Source organism: Ranitomeya imitator, chromosome 2 (assembly GCF_032444005.1).
Source record: "Ranitomeya imitator isolate aRanImi1 chromosome 2, aRanImi1.pri, whole genome shotgun sequence".
Taxonomy (NCBI): Eukaryota; Metazoa; Chordata; class Amphibia; order Anura; family Dendrobatidae; genus Ranitomeya; species Ranitomeya imitator.
The window spans coordinates 227,828,268-227,850,677 of NC_091283.1; the positions used below are offsets into that span (position 1 = coordinate 227,828,268).

Consider the following 22,410-nt stretch of genomic DNA (forward strand, 5'->3'; position numbering starts at 1 on the left):
TGATAGGGAATTTAGATTGTGAGCCCCATTGGGGACAGCGATGATAATGTCTGTAAAGTGCTGTGGATTATGTTAGCGCTATATAAAAAATAAAGATTATTATTATTATCGGTCTACGCAATGCATAATTAGCATACCTGTAAATATCACTAGTCATCAAGGATAAGAGTCTAATATGTTACATTAAATGCCAACTTATAAGTCAATATTACAAGCTTACACAATCAAAAGTCTGTTTTCTTGACCAACACAAATTCAAATTGGCTTGCTAAAAATATTCGTTTGGTTACCACTGTGGATCATGCATGGCTTGTCGCAACATTTTTTTCTGCACACGGCAAACAAGAATTTAAGAGTTATATCTCGCATAGCACAAACCATGTAGTGTACTATGCTGAATGTCCCTGTGGCATGGTATACGTGGGTCTTACGTCACATGAGTTATGTGTAAATACTAGAGAACAAATCAAGGATATAAAGTCAACGTAAAGTGTTGATGAAATATCGTCACGCAAAACTATCCCTCACCATATCAGGCTGCGACATAATTGCGACCCGGATAACCTCAAGATAATGGACATTGACCAGTTCTATGGTGGCACTGAAGGGGAAACCAGAGGCGCATGTTGGCGCAGCTTGAGTGCAGATTGATTGTTAAGTTGGGAACCATGACTCCATTGAAAAGATAAGTTTTTCGCCGTTCTTCTAATAGGTTAATTATTCCCTATCGTCTCTCTACCTCTTTTGGGTATTATGTTCCCTTTTCTTTCTCTTCCCATTTTTTTATTGCATCTCTGGGTTATTTTTCATTGTATGCGTTTTTAATTATGTTTGTCTCTATTTTGTTATTTAGTGGTTGGTCATTTTGACAATTGATATGGATCATACCACCTATTCCCCTGCCTTATACTTATCAAATCTGTGGGAGTGTTTCCAGTGTGTGCCCGTTTAGGACATCATACTATTATACATTGTTTGCACACCATGTTCCAAATTATTATGCAAATGATATTTTTCTCAGATTTTCCTAAATGGTCGGTGCAAATGACAGTCCGTCTAATAAAAGTCATCACCCGTTAGATTATACATCGAATTTTATTCAAGAAACCTCACTATGATAACAGTATAATCTCCAAAATGAATAAACACTCAAAATGCACTGTTCCAAATCTGTTTTAAAGAACTGAAAATACTCATTTGTGGAATTTGCAGCATTAGGAAGTCACATTCACTGAATAAAAAAGCTATTTAACTCCAAAACATCCTAACAGGCCAAGTTACATGTTAACATAGGAACCCTTCCTTGATATCACCTTCACAATTCTTGCATCCATTGAACTTGTGAGTTTTTGCAGAGTTTCTGCTTGTATTCCTTTGCATGAAGTCAGAATAGCCTCCCAGAGCTGCTGTTTTGATGTGAACGGCCTCCCACCCTCATAGATCTTTTGTTGGATGATCCTCCAAAGGTTCTCTCTAGGGCTGAGGTCCGGGGAAGATGGTGGCCACACCATGAGTTTATCTCCTTTTATGCCCATATTAGACAATGATGAGGTATTCTTTGCAACATGAGATGGTGCATTGTCATGCATAAAGATGATTTTGCGCTCCTGAAGGCACGTTTCTGGTTTTTAGACCATGGAAGAAAGTTGTCAGTCAGAAACTCTATATACTTTGCAGATGTCATTTTCACACCAAGATTGCCTTGCGCAGGCGTGTACTACGGAGGACAGAGAATGAACTTCAATCCAATATTGCGGCCAGCATGCAGCCAGCGGGTAAGGAAAGGGTGAATCAAACACCTGAAAACTCCACCCATATGACCGAAAACCGGTCCCGCCAAATTCAGGTGACAGGTTCCCTTTAAAGGGAACCTGTCACCCCGTTTTTTCAGATTGAGATAAAAATACTGTTAAATAGGGCCTGCGCTGTGCGTTACAATAGTGTATGTAGTGTACCCTGATTCCCCACCTATGCTGCGAAATACATTACCAAAGTCGCCGTTTTCACCTGTCAATCAGGCTGGTCAGGTCAGGTGCGCGTGGTGACATCGCTGTTTCTTCCCCAGCTTTCCGTTGGTGGCGTAGTGGTGTGCGCATGTCCAAGTGCCGAATCCACTGCACGCAGGTGAAGAAAAAGCGCGCGATCTGCGCTATTACCCTTGTCATCGGTGGGGGCGGCCATCTTCCTGAGGCCACGCGTGCGCAGATGGAGTGCTCTGCTGCACGGGGCTTCAGGAAAATGGCAGCGGGATGCCGCGCCTGCCCAGATGGAGATCGTGGTGGCCATTTTCCCAAAGCCGAGTTTGCATCTCGGCTTCAGGAAAATGGCCGCCACGATCTCCACCTGACCAGCCTGATTGACAGGCGAAAACGGCGACTTTGGTAATGTATTTCGCAGCATAGGTGGGGAATCAGGGTACACTACATACACTATTGTAACGCACAGCGCAGGCCCTATTTAACAGTATTTTTATCTCAATCTGAAAAAACGGGGTGACAGGTTCCCTTTAAACAAGGTTTTATGGTATAATGAGGGAACATCTTCATGATCATGACTTGCATGTATGTCAAATGTCACAAAGTGGTTAAAGTTCTTCTGGATAATGCTTTTTTAGTAACCAATCTCCCAGTTACAGAATATTGAGGAGCATTTTAATAAGATGTGGCCCTTGTGGTGTGAATGTTCTCTCAGGTGGAGACGCCAAGGTGTAAGACAGATGTCCACACTAACCCTAAGGAGACCGTGCTTTCATAGTATTGCCGACCATACAATCAAACAAGGGTAAAGACACAAGTAGATGAGTCCATGTCTGTCGCCCACAAGACTTTATTTTCAATTATCAGTGGAGGTAATGAGTAATCTGTCCACGGCAAGTCTGGCTTTTTTTGGTATATCTGGCTCTTGGTTGTATGCAATTCTCAACAGACATGGCTCCTGATTCATCAAGACTGGCATGAACAGCTGTCGTGCCTATTTTGGCAAAAGCGGCATTAAAACAAAGTCTCCACATTTTTGCGCAACACCAAAATGTAGCGTAATCGCATTGATGAATCGGGGCAAGGGTCTTGTGAATGTGCCCTTATACACCGTAATGACGGCAAAAAACGGACATGTCAGCGTGTTTTGCCCACGGACACAAGGTCCGTGGAAACACTCTGACATGTGCATAGACTCATTCATTTGAATTGGTCTACATGTGTCAGTGTCTCCGAACCATGTGAAAACGGTCACCACACATACCGGACACACTGACGTGTGAAAGAGGCCTAAGAGAGGGTCATGAGCTGTACACAGTCCCCTAAGTAGTAACATCCAACCACCAACCTCAATCTTTCCACAGAAATGACCACCAAAGCTCCCATTAATATAATGGCAGCCAGAGCTTTCAAAAGAAATCACTCCAGGGCAGTATACCTACATAGGGGTCTCCACGTTACTCCCATTCTGTGATCTAACATAGAGCTCTCCCACCACACTATCCCATCCAGCTTTATGCCGGCAGCATCATTTTCTCTAGCCTATCAAGATTAATTTATCTCTGTCCCCCAGGGCCAGTATATGTGCTTCCAGATCTGCTGATCTGTGTGGAACTACTCATAAGTCACCATCTGAAGACCAGCTCTTCATAGCGGTTAGCCAGACGTGGTGCTAGTGCACAAAGCTGGCAGAAAGCCATGAGCCTCGGCTCACAGGTTGGGAAACCTCAGAAGAACAGCGGAAGCAGTCTTCAGTCACAGCGCCACTCTGCAGATGAGTATGGAGTCATCCACGCCGGGGAATGTCACTACCAGAGCTGGGAACCCTTGTTAGAAAATCAAGGCTTTGCGGGAGTTGGCAGTGACTGATAGCTCAAGTCCCTCCAGGTAGATTGTAAGGTGCTAGTACAAGTGCTGTACAGGCTCCTCCACTTACGAGGCAAACCTTTCTGATACCACCATTACACCTGGAAACTGGTCAGATACAATCACGGATGTAGCAGACATGATCCGGACAATTACTGCATAATCATCGCTCCAATGTACAGAAAATGTAAGAAACGTGAAAACTACAAACATTTTGTAAACATGGTTTATTATTCACAATATAAAAATGTCCTTAAAAGAAAGCATGTAAAAGGCAATCTTTATCGGTGATGTTCAGAAGACGAGCATCGTCCTGCAATGTGGTGGACTGAATGCAGGAATGTTCAGGAAACAGGAGGGCTGACCACAACGTGCCACCATCAGAGGCGAGTCACGCCATACGCTTCAGGTTACCTGAAAAGAAAATGGAGACGATGGGAAGAGTTGGGGAATATTATATTATTCCATCAAAGTGCAAGTGAAAACTACAACCATCGGGCGGACTAGATGGAATTCATGATGCAATGTCCATAGCTCTCTGTAAGACTATGGGGTCACGGATTCAGGCAATGTTTGCTCCCCGGGTTCTTTTGAAGTATAATTATTATTATTATTAGTTCTTTGCTGACCACTGGTGTTAGGGGCTAAGAAGAAATTCTCATCTTCTGAAAGGAAAATTGCTAAACTTTTTCACTGACATAAAACTACTAAATAACGGGGAAAATCAGATGTCTGCAAATGAAGAGAGGAGAAGAGGAGCTCCCATTCACATTTTGCCAGTTTTCTCAATGTTTTGTTCTGACACTGTGGGGCCAATTCATTAAATGGAATCTGTCAGCAGGTTTCTCTATGTAATCCGAGAGCAGCCTGATGTAGGATAAAAGAACCCGATTCCAGCCATGTGTCACTTTTTAGACTGTGGTTTGGTGCCACAATACAACAAAGGAGGAAATTATCATTACAGGACACCGTAACAAGTGCAAGGTGGTCCAACCATGCTCCCCTCCACCGATTAGCAGCTCTGTCACTATACAGTGTACACTGAAACCTGCCTATCGATGTGGGTGGGATTATCCACAGACTAGCTGCCAATTGGTGGTGTGGGTGGAGTTATACACAGAAAGCTTATAATCGGTGGTATGGGCGGAGTTAAATCCAGAAAACTGCCAGTGATGTGGGTGGAGTTATACTCAGAAAGCTTACAATCGGTAGTAAGGCGGCATTATATCCTGAAAACTGCCAGTGGTGTGGGTGGAGTTATACTCAAAGCTTACAATCGGTGGTATGGGTGGCGTTATATCCAAAAAACTGCCAGTGGTGTGGGCGGAGTTATACAAAGAAAGCTGCCAATTGGAAGTGTGGGCGGAGTTATAGAAAGAAAGCTGCCAAAAAGTGGTGTGGCCGGAGTTATACATACAAAGCTGTCTACTGGCGGTGTGGGCTGAGCTATACACATATAATCCCTTAAAATTTACTTTTTATTAAATTCAGTTATTAAAAGACACTTAGGCTACGTTCACACTAGCGTTGTGCGCCGCTGCGTCGGCGACGCAACGCACAACGCACGCAAAAACGCGGCAAAACGCATGCAAAAACGCTGCGTTTTGCGACGCATGTGTCGTTTTTTTGCCGAAAATCGGACGCAAGAAAAATGCAACTTGTTGCGTTTTCTTGGTCCGACGCTTGCGGCAAAAAAGACGCATGCGTCGCACAACGCAACAAACAAAAACGCATGCGTCCCCCATGTTAAATATAGGGGCGCATGACGCGTGCGTCGCCGCTGCGTCGCCCGACGCTAACCTGACGCACACTAGCATAACGCTAGTGTGAACATAGACTTACCGAGTGTCACCAATTGATTAGATACCAAATTATAAACATAGACAAAAAATGACCAACAGAAACCCTACAGTAACCCTAATCCTTAACCTGTCCAGCAGTGGAGGTTGACACCCTTAGAGTATGATTTTTTGGCACCCCCACTCAACGAGGACTCTCCCTCACTCCGTGGATGACCCTATCAGAGCAGGTGGGAAAACATATAGATGAATGATAAGAAATGAAAAATAAATCAAATTCCCATATGGCAGATCAAAAAATACCCTGCAGGTATTCTGTAGATCACAAATATATTAAGAATAGACATTCTGAAAATTACATCCGGCCCTATGACAACTTCTCTGAAAAAGATCTTTGTTGAATAAGCACCTTTCCTGGCTTATAATATGAGAGGCTCAGGAATCAAATACACCATATATACTTCTTTTCAAATGATTGTAATAAAAAGTAGACTTATAGACAGGACGCGCCCCAAAGCGTTTCCCCGTTGTCATGGTTCATCAGGAGGCCTGATTGATGTTGGCAATGCCAAGGATACAGGATGCCATGATAGAAAAAAGCATACCCGAGGGTCAAGAACGGTGGACTTAAATAACCACCATTGAATGACAGTATAATAGACTACGCCCACCAAATGATCAGCATTTTGTTCAGCTGGGTCCACTCTCCCCCTATGTCTAGTAAAGATGATAATTTCGGTTCTTACCTGTGCTGGTGTGCATTCCAGACTGGAGCGCAGTCATATCCGGCCGGTAATACTGGTGATATCATTTCCTACCTTCCCCGATATAGTAACGCGCGGTGTTCTATCTGATATGCGCTCCAGCGTGTGGAGCGTAACAGCCGGAAGTCCCAAGTATCACATACAGGAGAGGAAGGTCTATTGGCGATTGGGTGGTACATAGGTTCTATCAGAGACCAGTGAAGGCAGGTACCTGGTTAGATAGAAAACCCTATGGCCTCTTCAGATGTGGTTAATTGCTCTAGGTGTGGCATGATGTCTCAGTGTAAGTCCTCGTTGAGTGGCGGTGCCAAAAAATCGTACTCTTTGGGTGCCAACCTGCACTAATAGGCAGGTTAAGGATTACTGTAGGGCTTCTGTAGGTCATTTTTGGTCTATGTTTATAATTTGATATCTAACCAATTGGTTACACTGGGCAGGTGTCTTAATAATTGCATTTAATAAAAAGTAAATTTTAAGGGATTATATGTTCACAATAAATTTAATTTTCACTGTTTTGTATAAGACCTTGTTAGACTGAGTTATGTCCAGAACGCTGCCAGTGGTGTGGGTGGAGTTATACACAGAAAGCTGCCAACCAATAGTGTGGTCGGAGTTATACAAAGAAAGCTGCCAATCAGTGGTGTGGATGGAGTTATATCCAGAAAGCTGCCAATCAGTGGTGTGAGGGGTTATATCCAGAAAGCTGCCAATCAGTGGTGTGAGGGGTTATATCCAGAAAGCCGCCAATCAGTGGTGTGAGGGGTTATATCCAGAAAGCTGCCAATCAGTGGTGTGAGGGGTTACGAATGTATATAGAATGTAACGATCCGGATCGCTGCAGCGTCGCTGTTTGGTCGCTGGAGAGCTGTCACACAGACAGCTCCCCAGCGACCAACGATGCCGGTAACCAGGGTAAACATCGGGTAACTACATGGGATATATCCGATGTTTACCCTGGTTACCAGTGAAGACATCGCGGCCCTGGCGTCACACACGCCGATTCAGCGATGTCAGCAGGTGATCCAGCGACGAAATAAAGTGCTGGCCTCCTAGCTCCGACCAACGATGTCACAGCAGGATCCTGATTGCTGCTGCATGTCAAACACAACGATATCGCTATCCAGGACGCTGCAACGTCATGGATCGCTATCGTTAACCCGATGTTTACCCTGGTTACCCGGGGACTTTGGCATCGTTGGTCGCTGGAGAGCTGTCTGTGTGACAGCTCTCCAGCGACCACACAGCGACGCTGCAGCGATCGGCATCGCTGTCTATATCGCTGCAGCGTCGCTTAATGTGACAGTACCTTTAGGGTTGGGCTAAAGTTAGGGTTTGGATTACATTTACGGTTGGGATTAGGGTTAGGGGTGTGTCAGGGTTAGGGGTGTGGTTAGGGTTATGGTCGGGATTAAGGTTAGGGGTGTGTTTGGGTTAAGGTTTCAGTTAGAATTGGGGGGTTTCCACTGTTTAGGCACATCAGGGGCTCTCCAAATGCGACATGGCGTCCGATCTCAATTCCAGCCAAATCTGCGTTGAAAAAGTAAAACAGTGCTCCTTCCCTTCCGAGCTCTCCCGTGCGCCCAAACAGGGGTTTACCCAAACATATGGGGTATCAGTGTACTCAGGACAAGTTACACAACAACTTTTGAGGTCCAATTTCTTCTGTTACCCTTGAGAAAATAAAAAATTGGGTGCTAAAACATCCTTTTTGTGAAAAAATATGATTTTTTTATTTTTATGGCTCTACTTTACAAATTTCTCTGAAGCACTTGGTGGGTCAAAGTGATCACCACACATCTAGATAAGTTTCTTAGGGGATCTACTTTCCAAAATGGTGTCACTTGTGGGGGTTTCAATGTTTAGGCACATCAGGCGCTCTCCTAACGCGACATGGCGTCCAATCTCAATTCCGGTCAATTTTCCATTGAAAAGTCAAATGGCGCTCCTTCCCTTCCGAGCTCTGCCATGCGCCCAAACAGTGGTTTACCCCGACATATGGGGTATCGGCGTACTCAGGACAAATTGTACAACAACTTTTAGGGTCCAATTTCTCCTGTTACCCTTGTTAAAATAAAACAAATTGGAGCTGAAGTAAGGTTTTTGTGAAAAAAAGTTAAATGTTCATTTTTTTTTTAAACATTCCAAAAATTCCTGTTAATAAACTTCTTGAATGTGGTTTTGAGCACCTTGAGATGTGCAGTTTTTAGAATGGTTTCACACTTGGGTTTTTTCTATCATATAGACCCCTCAAAGTGACTTCAAATGTGATGTGGTCCCTAAAAAAAAAAAGGTGTTGTACAAATGAGAAATTGCTGGTCAAATTTTAACCCTTATAACTCCCTAACAAAAAAAAAATTTTGGTTCCAAAATTGTGCTGATGTAAAGTAGACATGTGGGAAATGTTACTTATTAAGCATTTTGTGTGACAGATCTCTGTGATTTAAGGTAATAAAAATTCAAAGTTGGAAAATTGCAAAATTTTCGCAAAATTTCCGTTTTTTTCACAAATAAACTCAGGTAATATCAAAGAAATTTTACCACTATCATGAAGTACAATATATCACGAGAAAACAGTGTCAGAATCATCAGGATCCGCTGAAGCGTTCCAGAGTTATTACCTCATAAAGGGACAGTGGTCAGAATTGTAAAAATTGGCCTGGTCATTAATGTGCAAACCACCCTTGGGGGTAAAGGGGTTAATAGGCTGAGAACCAGATGCTCTGCATACCTTGTGTGAACATTGCCACATATAGATTACGGTATGTTTTTTGGTATTTTTAGGTATTTTGGTTTTTAGGTATTATTGCACTTGTGCAGTTGCCATTTTACTTGGGTCCGCTGCAAGCCTGTCTGTGCAATTGTATTGACGCCTATTTAGACAGGTAAGCATCTCTGCCTGTTTTTGTTTTTTTCTTGAATAATGGAGGATTTTTTGCTCTTTTTGTGGTTTTCATGAAATAAAAATTAACATGACAATTACTCTTTAAAGGGGTTATCCAATCTAAAACTACAAATCGGCATTCACTGTATTTGACACAAACTTGTGAATCCTCAGATCGGGTGGTCTGCGCACTGTGAGAATTCTCTGGTGTTGGCACTGGGAGTTACGGTCATGTTCCCGCAATTACTGTGGTCCACGTTCCGACTAGACTGACCAGCCCCACTCAATACACTTACACAGAGTGAGGCTGCGCCCGTGTAGTTGGAAAGTGGCTGGACAGCGCCTTTAACCCCTTAGTGACGGAGACAAATTTTTGAAATCTGACCAGTGTCACTTTATGTGGTAATGACTCTGCAATGCTTCAACAAATCCCAGTGATTTTGAGACTGTTTTTTCGTGGCACATTATACTTTATGATAATGGTAAATTTAGGTCAATATGTTTTGTGTTTATTTATAAAAAAAATATAAAAAATTTGAGACAAATGTTAAAGAATTAGCAATTTTCAAACTCTGAATGATTATCCCTTTAATCCAGATGGCCATACCACAGCAAACCATTAATAAATAACATTTCCCACATGTCGGCTTTACATCAGCATCATTTGTAAAATGTTATTTTATTTTTGTTAGCATTTTAGGAGGATTAAAAATGTAGCAGCAATTTTTCATTTTTTCAAGGAAATTTTAAAAATTTTTTTTTTTTTTTTTTTTTTTTTTTTAGGGACTTATCCATGTTTGAAGTGACTTTAGGGGTCTCATATTGGGAAACCCCCAAACGTGATACCATTTTAGAAACAGCACCCCCTGACATATTGAAAACTGCAGTCAGGTAATTTATTAACCCTTCAGGTGCTTTACAGGAATTAATGCAAAGTGGCATGATAGGAATGAAAATGTGCATTTTTACCACCTAAATGTCTCTAACTTCTGAACAGATTACTACAGCTGTCAGACTCTAAGGCCGCTATTTGGTCATGAATTGCCATGGCAAACATCAGGACCACAAAATCAAGATCTGAGGGCACCAGTTTGGTTAAATAGGAAGCCCCCACACTCTGTTAGCCATTTATAATGTTGTAGTCACTATTCACAGCAGCATCTAAGGGGTTTAACAGATTTGGACGGTGCAAACACTGATCGTGGCTGATGCAGAAAGTTGTCAGCTATAGTGCACGACAGATGCGGGATTGTCACCTGTATGGGGAGGCTATTCTCTTATATGTCAGGTCAGTTAAAAGACGTATTGGCTGTCATTAAGGGGTTAAGAACGCCATTATTTTAAGTGTTCTCTTATTCTTTGGGCAGCACAATGACTACAGTGACCACCGACTATAGGATGCAATTGTGCACGGTGGTGCAGATACTAACCATTGTATTTAGCACGTTGGGCGACCACCTTCATGGGTGCAGCAACAGCAGTAGTTAGGAGTGGTGGAAATGATCCACTGAAATGCTGGTTTTCTAGTCTAGAAAAACAACTGAGACCCTACACCTAAGAGCCAATCAGGTTACATCTGTTCCTGACACTTACCTTTGATTGAAGCTAAAATTTCCTGCACCGTTTGGGCATCATTCCGGTCAGACCGACAGCTGGGTGTAATCTCCAGAACATAATCCGGCCCGTACTCTGTGAAGAACTAAAAACACAAAATCTGCATCATGTACAGTGCAACCAAAACCTGTGGTCAATACCTAGGGCAGGCTATCCTTAACCTCTGCCAAACCCGGAGATTTTCTGCTTTTAATCCCCACCGATGCTGTTCCAGCAATGTCAGCGCTCGATTTCCCAGGGCTCCAGTGTTGTGTCATTTGAGCCCTGCAGCTAATTCGCGGCTGCTAATGGGCTTGAGTGTTGTGTCATGTGAGCCCTGAAGTAAATCAGCGGCTGCCAATGGGCTTGAATGTTTGGCTGTAGGGCTGACATGACACAACAACACTCAAGCCCCTTAGCAGCCACTGATGTGTCATGAGAGCCCTGCAGTCAATCAGCAGCTGCTAAGGGGCTCCAGTGTTGTTGTGCTATGTGAGCCCTGAGGCCAATCAGAGGCTGCTAATGGGCTAGAGTGTTGTTTTCCTTGTTAGCCTTGCAGCAGCTGCTAGTGGGCCGCTTCACTCTTACTTCTTTCAGACTGTCACCGAAAGTCAGTGACGAACCTCATGAAACCTGGCAGCGAGTTTACCCTGTTATTTTATAGTGTAAATTCTCCCACAAGTGACCCCATTTCGGAAACTAGACCCCTCAAGGATTATATATATGTGTAGTGAGCACCTTGAACCCACAGGTGCTTCACAGAATTTTACAACGTTGATCTGTAAAAATGAAAAAAAAAAAATAAAAATAAAATAAAAAAATTATATATTTTTTTTCATTTTCACAGCGATAGCAGGAGAAAATGGACCCAACAATTTTGTTCTGCAATTTCTCCTGAACACACTGATGCCATATGTGGTCAAAAAACTACTTTTGAGGCACAGTGCACTAATCAGAAAGGAAGAGGCACCATATAGCAGGGGTGTCAATCTGCATTCCTCAAGGGCCGCAAACCATGCGTGTTTTCAAGATTTCCTTAGCATTGCACAAGGTGCTGCAATCATTATGTGTGTAGGTGATTAAATTATCACCTGTGCAGTACAAGGAAATCCTGAAAACATGACCTTTTTGCAGCCCTCGAGGAATGCAGTTTGACACCCCTGCCATATAGGACTTCAGATTTTGCTACACTGGTTTGAGGGTGCCATGTCACATTGGTTGAGCCCCATTTTACAATCTACAGCTCTCAAATTAATTTAGGGGTGCAGTGATCATACTGATACCACGGAGGTGTCACAGAATTTTATACCATTGGGCAGTGAAGAAAAATCATAAATTTTACCATCAAAATGTTGTTGTAGCTTCAGATTTTACATTTTCACACTGGGAAATGGGTTAAAATAGCATCAAATGGTATCCCACATTTAATGCTGAATGTAGAAATAGCCCATATGTGGATGTACAGTTCTGCACAGACGTGCTTTTTTGGTGGATAGAGTTGAAGCTTTTATTGGGAAAACTTTGCATGACATTTGGGATTACATTTATCCTGCACTCTACCCTGAGCACTTACATCACGGTTCACATCATGATTCACATGAGACCCTCAAGGGATAAAGAGTTACATCCATATATATTGGGACAGAGACATTTTTCTAATTTTCGTTATAGACATTAATTACCACAATGAATTTTAAACAAAACAATTCAGATGCAGTTGAAGTTCAGACGTTCAGCTTTCATTTGAGGGTATCCACATTAAAACTGGATGTAGGGTTTAGGAGTTTCAGCTCCTGTGCCACCCTGTTTTTAAAGGGACCAAAAGTAATTGGACAATTGACTCCAAGGCTATTTCATGGACAGGTATGGGAAATCCCTTCGTTATGTCATTCTCAATTAAGCAGATAAAAGGCCTGGAGTTGATTTGAGGTGTGGTTCTTGCATTTGGAAGGTTTTGCTGTGAAGTAAACATGCGGTCAAAGGAGCTCTCCATGCAGGTGAAACAAGCCATACTTAAGCTGCGAAAACAGAAAAAACCCATCCGAGAAATTGCTACAATATTAGGAGTGGCAAAATCTACAGTTTGGTACATCCTGAGAAAGAAAGAAAGCACTGGTCAACTCATCAATGCAAAAAGACCTGGGCGCCCACGGAAGACAACAGTGGTGGATGATAGCAGAATAATCTCCATGGTGAAGAGAAACCCCTTCACAACAGCCGACCAAGTGACCAACACTCTCGAGGAGGTCGGCGTATCAATATCCAAATCTACCATGAAGAGAAGACTGCGTTAAAGTAAATACAGAGGGTTCACTGCACGGTGCAAGCCACTCATAAGCATCAAGAAGAAAAAGGCTAAAAAACATCTAAAAAGCCGCACAGTTCTGGAAGAACATTCTATGGACATATGAAACCAAGATCAACCTCTACCAGAATGATGGAAAGAGAAAAGTATGGTGAAGGCGAGGTACAGCTCATGATCCAAAGCATACCACATCATCTGTAAGAGCCGGCGGAGGCAGTGTGATGGCTTGGGCATGATTGGCTGCCAGTGGCACTGGGTCACTACTGTTTATTGATGATGTGACACAGGACAGAAGCAGCCAAATGAATTCTGAGGTCTTCAGAGCCGCCATACTGTGTGCTCAGATCCAGCCAAATGCAGCCAAACTGGTTGGTCGTCGTTTCATACTACAGATGGACAATGACCCAAAACATAAAGCCAAAGCAACCCAGAAGTTTCATTTGAAGTCATTTTGAGGGGTCTATATGATAGAAAATACCCAAGTGTGACACCATTCTAAAAACTACACCCCTCAAAGTGCTCAAAACCACATTCAAGAAGTTTATTAACCCTTCAGGTGTTTCACAGGAATTTTTGAAATGTTTAAATAAAAATGAATATTTAACTTTTTTTCACACAAAATTTATTTCAGCTCCAATTTGTTTTATTTTACCAAGTGTAACAGGATAAAATGGATGCCAAAAGTTGTTGTACAATCTGTCCTGAGTACGCTGATACCCCATATGTGGGGGTAAACCACTGTTTGGGCGCATGGCAGAGCTCGGAAGAAAAGGAGCGCCATTTGACTTTTCAATGCAAAATTGACTGGAATTGAGATGGGACGCCATGTTGCGTTTGGAGAGCCCCTCATGTGCCTAAACATTGAAACCCCCCAAAAGTGACACCATTTTGGAAAGTAGACACCCTAAGGAACTTATCTAGATGTGTGGTGACCACTTTGACCCACCAAGTGCTTCACAGAAGTTCATAATGCAGAGCCGTAAAAATAAAAAATCATATTTTTTCACAAAAATGATCTTTTCGCCCCCAATTTTTTATTTTCCCAAGGGTAAGAGAAGAAATTAGACCACAAAAGTTGTTGTGCAATTTGTCCTGAATGCGACAATACCCCATATGTGGGGGTAAACCACTGTTTGGGCGCATGGCAGAGCTCGGAAGGGAAGGAGCGCCATTTGACTTTTCAATGCAAAATTGACTGGAATGAAGATGGGACGCCATGTTGGATTGGAGAGCCCCTGATGTGCCTAAACATTAAAATTCCCCACAAGTGACACCATTTTGGAAACTAGACCCCCTAAGGAACTTATCTAGATGTGTTTTGAGAGCTTTGAACCCCCAAGTGTTTCACTACAGTTTATAACGCAGAGCCGTGAAAATAAAAATTCTTTTTTTTTTTTCACAAAAATGATTTTTAGCCCCCGTTTTGTATTTTCAGAAGGGTAACAGGATAAATTGGACCCCAAAAGTTGTTTTCCAATTTGTCCTGAGTAAGCGGATACCCCATATGTGGGGGAAAACCACTGTTTGGGCGCATGGCAGAGCTTGGAAGGGAAGGAGCGCCATTTGGAATGCAGGCTTAGATGGATTGGTCTGCAGGCGTCACGTTGCATTTACAGAGCCCCTGATGTACCCAAACAGTACAAACCCCCCACAAGTGACCGCATATTGGAAACTTGACTTCCCAAGGAACTTATCTAGATGTGTTGTGAAAACTTTGAACCCCCAAGTGTTTCACTACAGTTTACAACGCAGAGCCGTGAAAATAAAAAATCCTTTTTTTGCCCACAAAAATGATTTTTAGCCCCCCAAATTTTTATTTTCCCAAGGATAACAAGAGAACTTGGACCCAAAAAGTTGTTGTCCAATTTGTCTCGAGTATGCTGATACCCCATATGTTGGGGTAAACCCCTGTTTGGGCGCACGGAAGACCTCGGAAGTGAAGGAGCACTGTTTTACTTTTTCAATGCAGAATTGGCTGGAATTGAGATCGGACGCCATGTCGCGTTTGGAGAACCCCTGAGGTGCCTGAACAGTGGAAACTCCCCAATTGTAAATGAAACCCTAATCCAAACACACCCCTAACCCTAATCCCAACTGTAACCCTAACCACACACCTAACCCTGACACATTTACGGTTGGGATTAGAATTAGGGGTGTAATCCAAACCCTAACCCTAATCATAGCCCTAATGGGAAAATGGAAATAAATATTTTTTTTTAAATTTTATTATTTTTCCCTAAGGCTAGGTTCACATTGCGTTAGGGCAATCCGTTTAGCGCTAGCGGATTGCGCTAACGCAATGTCTTTTTAGGTGTCGCGTTTAGTGGCCGCGTTAATGTCCCCGCTCTGGCAGATCGGGGATCGGACCTCGGGCGCACAGCGGAAAATGGCACGCGCTAGCGATGCGCTACACCCGAAAATCACATTGCTGTCAATGGGTGCGCTAACAGACCCGTTTCACGGCGTTAATTGCAACATTTTTGCCGTGCAACGCTGTCCGTTAGCGTTAACCCATTAACGCAATGTGAACCTAGCCTAACTAAGGGGGTGATGAAGGGGGGTTTGATTTACTTTTATAGCGTTTTTTATATCGGATTTTTATGATTGGCAGCAGTCACACACTAAAAGACGCTTTTTATAGCAAAAAAGGTTTTACGTCTCCACATTTTGAGACCTATAATTTTTCCATATTTTGGTCCACAGAGTCATCTGAGGTCTTGTTTTTTGCGGGACGAGTTGACGTTTTTATTGGTAACATTTTCGGACACGTGACAGTTTTTGATCGCTTTTTATTCCGATTTTTGTGAGGCAGAATGACCAAAAACCAGCTATTCATGAATTTCTTTTGGGGGAGGCGTTTATACCGTTCTACGTTTGGTAAAATTGATAAAGCAGTTTTATTCTCCGGGTCAGTACGATTACAGCGATACCCAATTTATATCTTTTTTTATGTTTTGGCGCTTTTATACGATAAAAGCTATTTTATAGAAAAAAAAATTATTTTTGCACCGCTTTATTCTGAGGACTATAACTTTTTTATTTTTTTGGTTATGATGCTATATGGCGGCTCGTTTTTTGCGGGACAAGATGACGTTGTCAGCGGTACCATGGTTATTTATATCCGTCTTTTTGATCGCGTGTTATTCCACTTTTTGTTCGGTGGTATGATAATAAAGCGTTGTTTTTTGGCTTTTTTTTCTTACGGTGTTCACTGAAGGGGTTAAATAGTGGGACAGTTTTATAGGTTGGGTCGTTACGGACGCGGCGATACTAAATATGTGTACTTTTATTGTTTTTTTTTTTTTAAGATAAATGTATTTATGGGAATATTTTTTTTCTTCTTTATTTAGGAATTTTTTTTTTTTTTTTTTTTACATGTGGAAATTTTTTTTATTTACTCTTTCACTTTGTCCCAGGGGGGGACATCACAGATCACTGATCTGACAGTGTGCACAGCACTCTGTCAGATCGGTGATCTGACAAACAGCCGTGCAGGATTACAGAGCTGCAGCTTGCTCCTGACCCGGAAGTACTCCCTGCAGGACCCGGATGCAGCCCCGCGGCCATTTTGGATCCGGGGACTGCAGGGAGAAGACGTTCGGTACAAGTTGAGTACATCACAGTGTACCGATCGTCTCAGGGAAGCCCGCAGGGAGCCCCCTCCCTGCGCGATGCTTCCCTGTACCGCCAGTACACTGCGATCATCTTTATACCTACAGTGGGGCAAAAAAGTATTTAGTCAGTCAGCAATAGTGCAAGTTCCACTACTTAAAAAGATGAGAGGCGTCTGTAATTTACATCATAGGTAGACCTCAACTATGGGAGACAAACTGAGAAAAAAAAATCCAGAAAATCACATTGTTTGTTTCTGACCAAATACTTATTTTCCACCATAATATGCAAAAAAAATGATAAAAAACAGACAATCAAGATTTCTGGCTCTCACAGACCTGTAACTTCTTCTTTAAGAGTCTCCTCTTTCCTCCACTCATTACCTGTAGTAATGGCACCTGTTTAAACTTGTTATCAGTATAAAAAGACACCTGTGCACACCCTCAAACAGTCTGACTCCAAACTCCACTATGGTGAAGACTAGGGTTGAGCGAAACGGGTCGTTCATTTTCAAAAGTCGCCGACTTTTGGCAAAGTCGGGTTTCATGAAACCCGATCCGACCCCTGTGCGGGGTCGGCCATGCGGTACGCGACTTTCGCGCCAAAGTCGCGTTTCAATGACGCGAAAAGCGCCATTTCTCAGCCAATGAAGGTAAACGCAGAGTGTGGGCAGCGTGATGACATAGGTCCTGGTCCCCACCATATTAGAGAAGGGCATTGCAGTGATTGGCTTGCTGTCCGCGGCGTCACAGGGGCTATAAAGGGGCGTTCCCGCCGACCGCCTTGTTACTGCTGCTGATCTGAGCTTAGGGAGAGGTTGCTGCCGCTTCGTCAGAAGCAGGGATAGCGTTAGGCAGGGTCCATTAACCACCAAACCGCTTGTGCTGTAGCGATTTCCACAGCCCAACACCACCTTCGGTGTGCAGGGACAGTGGAGGCTAGATTTTTTTTTTTTTCCTCAGCGCTGTAGCTCATTGGGGTGCCCTAGAAGGCTCCCTGATAGCTGCATTGCTGTGTGTACGCCGCTGTGCAAACCAACTGCTTTTTTCAAAGCACAAATCCTCTTGTTCCTTCCTTTCTGCACAGCTATCTTGTTTGTTTGTCCACACTTTTTATTTAATTTGTGCATCAGTCCACTCCTTATTGCTGCCTGCCATACCTGGCTGAGATTACTGCAGGGAGATAGTAATTGAAGGACAGTTCCTTTTTTTTTTTTTTTTTTTTTTTTGTGGGAGATTAAGATTGGCATTTCTGCTAGAGTGCCATCCCTGTCTGTGTCATCTCTCACTCAGTGGGCCATCAATCAGTGGGAGAAAAATATTGGCCTCAGGGCTTGTGTGCCACTCCTTACTCCTGTGTGTGCCATCTCTCACTCAGTGGGCCATAGAAAGCCTATTTATTTTTTTGCTTGATTTGGGTTCCAAAATCTACCTGAAAAAATCACAACATCAATCAGTGGGAGAAAAATATTGGCCTCAGGGCTTGTGTGCCACTCCTGACTCCTGTGTGTGCCATCTCTCACTCAGTGGGCCATAGAAAGCCTATTAATTTTTTTGCTTGATTTGGGTTCTAAATTCTACCTGAAAAAATAAATAAATCAATCAGTGGGAGATTAATATTGGCCTTTGGGCTTGTGTGCCAGTCCTAAGCGTGCCATCTCTCTCTCTCAGATAGTGGGCCATAGAAAGCCTACTTATTGTTTTTTTTATTGGGTTTGTAAATTTTCCCTGGAAAAAAAAAAAAAAAGTGGGAGATTAATATTGGCCTCTGGGCTTGTGTGCCAGTCCTGAGCGTGCCATCTCTCTCACAAATAGTGGGCCATAGAAAGCCTATTTATTTTTTTGGTTGATTTGGGTTCTAAATTCTACCTGAAAAAATCAATAAAATAAATCAGTGGGAGATAAATATTGGCCTCTGGGCTTGTGTGCCACTCCTGACTCCTGTGTGCGTCATCTCTCACTCAGTGGGCCATAGAAAGCTCATTTTTTTTTTATTTTTTTTTTCTAAAGTCTCCCTGAAAAAAAAAAAAAAAATCAAATCAGTGGGAGATTAATATTGCCCTTTCTGCTTGTGTGCCAGTCTTGACTCCTGGGTGTGCCATCTCTCTCTCTCCAATTGTGGGCCATAGAAAGCCTATTAATTTTTTTGCTTGATTTGGGTTCCAAAATCTACCTGAAAAAATCACTAAATCAATCAGTGGGAGATAAATATTGGCCTCTGGGCTTGTGTGCCACTCCTGACTCCTGTGTGCGTCATCTCTCACTCAGTGGGCCATAGAAAGCCTATTTTTTTTAATTTGTTTTCTAAATTCTCCCTGAAACAATCATTTCATTTTATTTGGTTTATAAATTCTTCCTTAAAAAAATCATTTTTTTTTATTATTTTTTTTTTCTAAAGTCTCCCTTTAAAAAAAAAAAAAAAAAAAAAAAAAAAAAAAAATCAGTGGGAGATTAATATTTACATTTGCGCTTCAGTGACAGTCCTGCGTGTGTGGCATCTCTCTTATTTGTTGCCACCAACAACAGAGTGTGTAACATTGTGCCTGATTTTCGTTGTGGTCTCACCCACCTGTAAAGGGGTAGCTAAATCATACTGAAGTTATAGCTCACCGTGTAAGTTGTGTGACAGCAACAAATACCGTTAGTTTGGTAACGTTTTTAAAACAATGAGGAAGTCTGGTGGAAGAGGTCGTGGCCGGGGGCGTTCATTGTCAGCTGGTAATGAGGGTAGTGGTAGTGGTGGAGCATCAGGTGGTCGTGGGAAAAAAAATATTGCACCTAAGTCTGGAGCTGTGGAGCCAGGTTCGTCGTCTGGCTACACAAGGCCTCGAACGCTCCCTTTTCTGGGAGTAGGAAAACCGCTTTTAAAGCCGGAGCAGCAAGAGCAAGTTTTGGCTTATCTTGCTGACTCAGCCTCTAGCTCTTTTGCCTCCTCTCGTGAAACTGGTAAAAGTAAAAGCAGCGCGTCGTTAGTGGATGTTCACGGTCAGGGACAAGTCGCTTCCTTGTCCTCTTCAGCAAAAACAACAACAGAGAAGAATGCAGCAGGCGACACAACGGGTTACTCCATAGAGCTCTTTACACATACCGTCCCTGGCTTAGAAAGTGAAGCAGTTAACAGTCCATGCCCATTACAAGTTGAATCTGACATGGAGTGCACTGATGCACAGCCACAGCCAGACTACTATGCTGGTCCTTTGACTCAGACCACAACATTGCCCTCGCAGGGTGCTGATCAAGAATCAGACCCTGATGAGACTATGTTGCCCCATCACGAACGCTATACCACCGACCGACACGGTGACACAGACGAAGTTGCACACGAGCTACAAGAAGAGGTAATAGATGACCCAGTTCTTGACCCCGATTGGCAGCCATTGGGGGAACAGGGTGCAGGCGGCAGCAGTTCTGAAGCGGAGGAGGAGGGGCCGCAGCAGGCATCAACATCGCAACAGGTTCCATCTGCCGGGCCCGTATCTTGCCCAAAACGCGTGGCAAAGTCAAAACCTGTTGGAGGACAGCGTGGCCATCCGGTTAAAGCTCAGTCTGCAATGCCTGAAAAGGTATCCGATGCTAGAAAGAGTGCAGTCTGACATTTTTTTTAAACAACATCCAATTGATCAGCGCAAAGTCATCTGTCAAAAATGTTCAACTACCTTAAGCAGAGGGCAGAATCTGAAAAGTCTCAATACAAGTTGCATGCATAGACATTTAACCACCATGCATTTGCAAGCTTGGACTAACTACCAAACGTCCCTTAAGGTTGTAGCACCCTCGGCCAATGAAGCTAGTCATCAACGCAACATCCCTTCCGGCAGTGTAGGGCCACCATTTTCTGCACCACCTGCAGTATCTGTGCAGGTTTCTTTGCCAGGCCAAAGCAGTCAGGGTCAGGGAATCACCAGTTTCGTAGTAGGAAACACTGCATCTAGGGCACCGGCGGCAACAATACCATCTCCCACCGTCTCTCAGTCTGCCATGTCCACCGGCACCCCCGCTAGTTCCACGATCTCCAGCTCTCCAGTCCAGCTCACCCTACATGAGACTATGGTTAGAAAAAGGAAGTACTTAGCCTCGCATCCGCGTACACAGGGTTTGAACGCCCACATAGTTAGACTAATCTCGTTAGAGATGATGCCCTACCGGTTAGTTGAAAGCCAAGCTTTCAAAGCCCTGATGGACTACGCTGTACCACGCTACGAGCTACCCAGTCGACACTTTTTTTTCCAGAAAAGCCATCCCAGCCCTCCACCAGCATGTTAAAGAGCGCATCGTCCATGCACTCAGGCAATCTGTGAGCACAAAGGTGCACCTGACAACAGATGCATGGACCAGTAGGCATGGCCAGGGACGTTACGTGTCCATCACGGCACACTGGGTAAATGTGGTGGATGCAGGGTCCACAGGGGACAGCAAGTTTGGGACAGTTCTGCCTAGCCCACGGTCTAGGAAACAGTTGGCTGTAGCCGTTCGCACCCCCTCCTCCTCGTCCTCCTGCAGAAGCGAGACCTCGTCCACAGATCGCAGTCGCACAACCACTCCATCCGCAGCTGCCACTGTTGCACACCAGGTCTCCCATTATGGGGCAGCTACTGGCAAACGTCAGCAGGCTGTATTGGCTATGAAATGTTTGGGCGACAACAGACACACCGCTGAAGTTCTGTCCGAGTTCTTGCAGAAAGAAACGCAGTCGTGGCTGGGCACTGTAGATCTTGAGGCAGGCAAGGTAGTGAGTGATAACGGAAGGAATTTCATGGCTGCCATCTCCCTTTCCCAACTGAAACACATTCCTTGCCTGGCTCACACCTTAAACCTGGTGGTGCAGTGCTTCCTGAAAAGTTATCCGGGATTATCCGACCTGCTCCTCACAGTGCGTGGACTTTGCTCACATATCCGCCGTTCGCCCGTACACTCCAGCCGTATGCAGACCTATCAGCGTTCTTTGAACCTTCCCCAGCATCGCCTAATCATAGACGTTGCAACAAGGTGGAACTCAACACTGCACATGCTTCAGAGACTGTGTGAACAGAGGCGGGCTGTTATGTTTTTGTGGGAGGATACACATACACGGGCAGGCAGTAGGATGGCAGACATGGAGTTGTCAGGTGTGCAGTGGTCGAAGATTCAAGACATGTGTCAAGTCCTTCAGTGTTTTGAGGAATGCACACGGCTGGTTAGTGCAGACAATGCCATAATAAGCATGAGCATCCCCCTAATGCGTCTGCTGATGCAAAGTTTGACGCACATAAAGGATCAGGCGTCTGCAGCTGAAGAAGAGGAAAGCCTTGATGACAGTCAACCATTGTCTGGCCAGGGCAGTGTACAGGACGAGGTAGCGGGCGAACAGGAGGAGGAGGACGAGGAGGATGATGGGGATGATTATATTTTTAATGAGGAAGCTTTCCGGGGCCAGTGGAAATTGTTGGCGCGGCAAGGCCGGGTTCTGGTTTTTGGAGGGACACAAGTGACGTGGATTTGCCTGAAACTGCCCCTCAACCAAGCACAACCACAGATTTGAGAACTGGAACTTTGGGCCACATGGCGGATTATGCCTTACGTATCCTCAAAAGGGACACACGCATAACAAAAATGATGAACGATGACGATTACTGGTT

General features: G+C 43.8%; 1 protein-coding gene across 1 annotated transcript in view; it reads right to left on the minus strand.

Moving 5' to 3' along the window:
- Positions 1–4,054: 4,054 nt before the first annotated feature.
- The window catches only part of HDAC8 (histone deacetylase 8), a 222,145-nt gene continuing 203,789 nt past the window's right edge, over positions 4,055–22,410 (minus strand). Inside the window, exons 10-11 of the mRNA XM_069748671.1 lie at positions 10,880–10,985; positions 4,055–4,256 (exon numbers count right to left, since the gene is read on the minus strand). Of these exons, the coding sequence (XP_069604772.1) occupies positions 4,234–4,256; positions 10,880–10,985 (129 nt within the window). The 3' untranslated portion in view covers positions 4,055–4,233. The remainder of the gene's footprint in view (positions 4,257–10,879; positions 10,986–22,410) is intronic.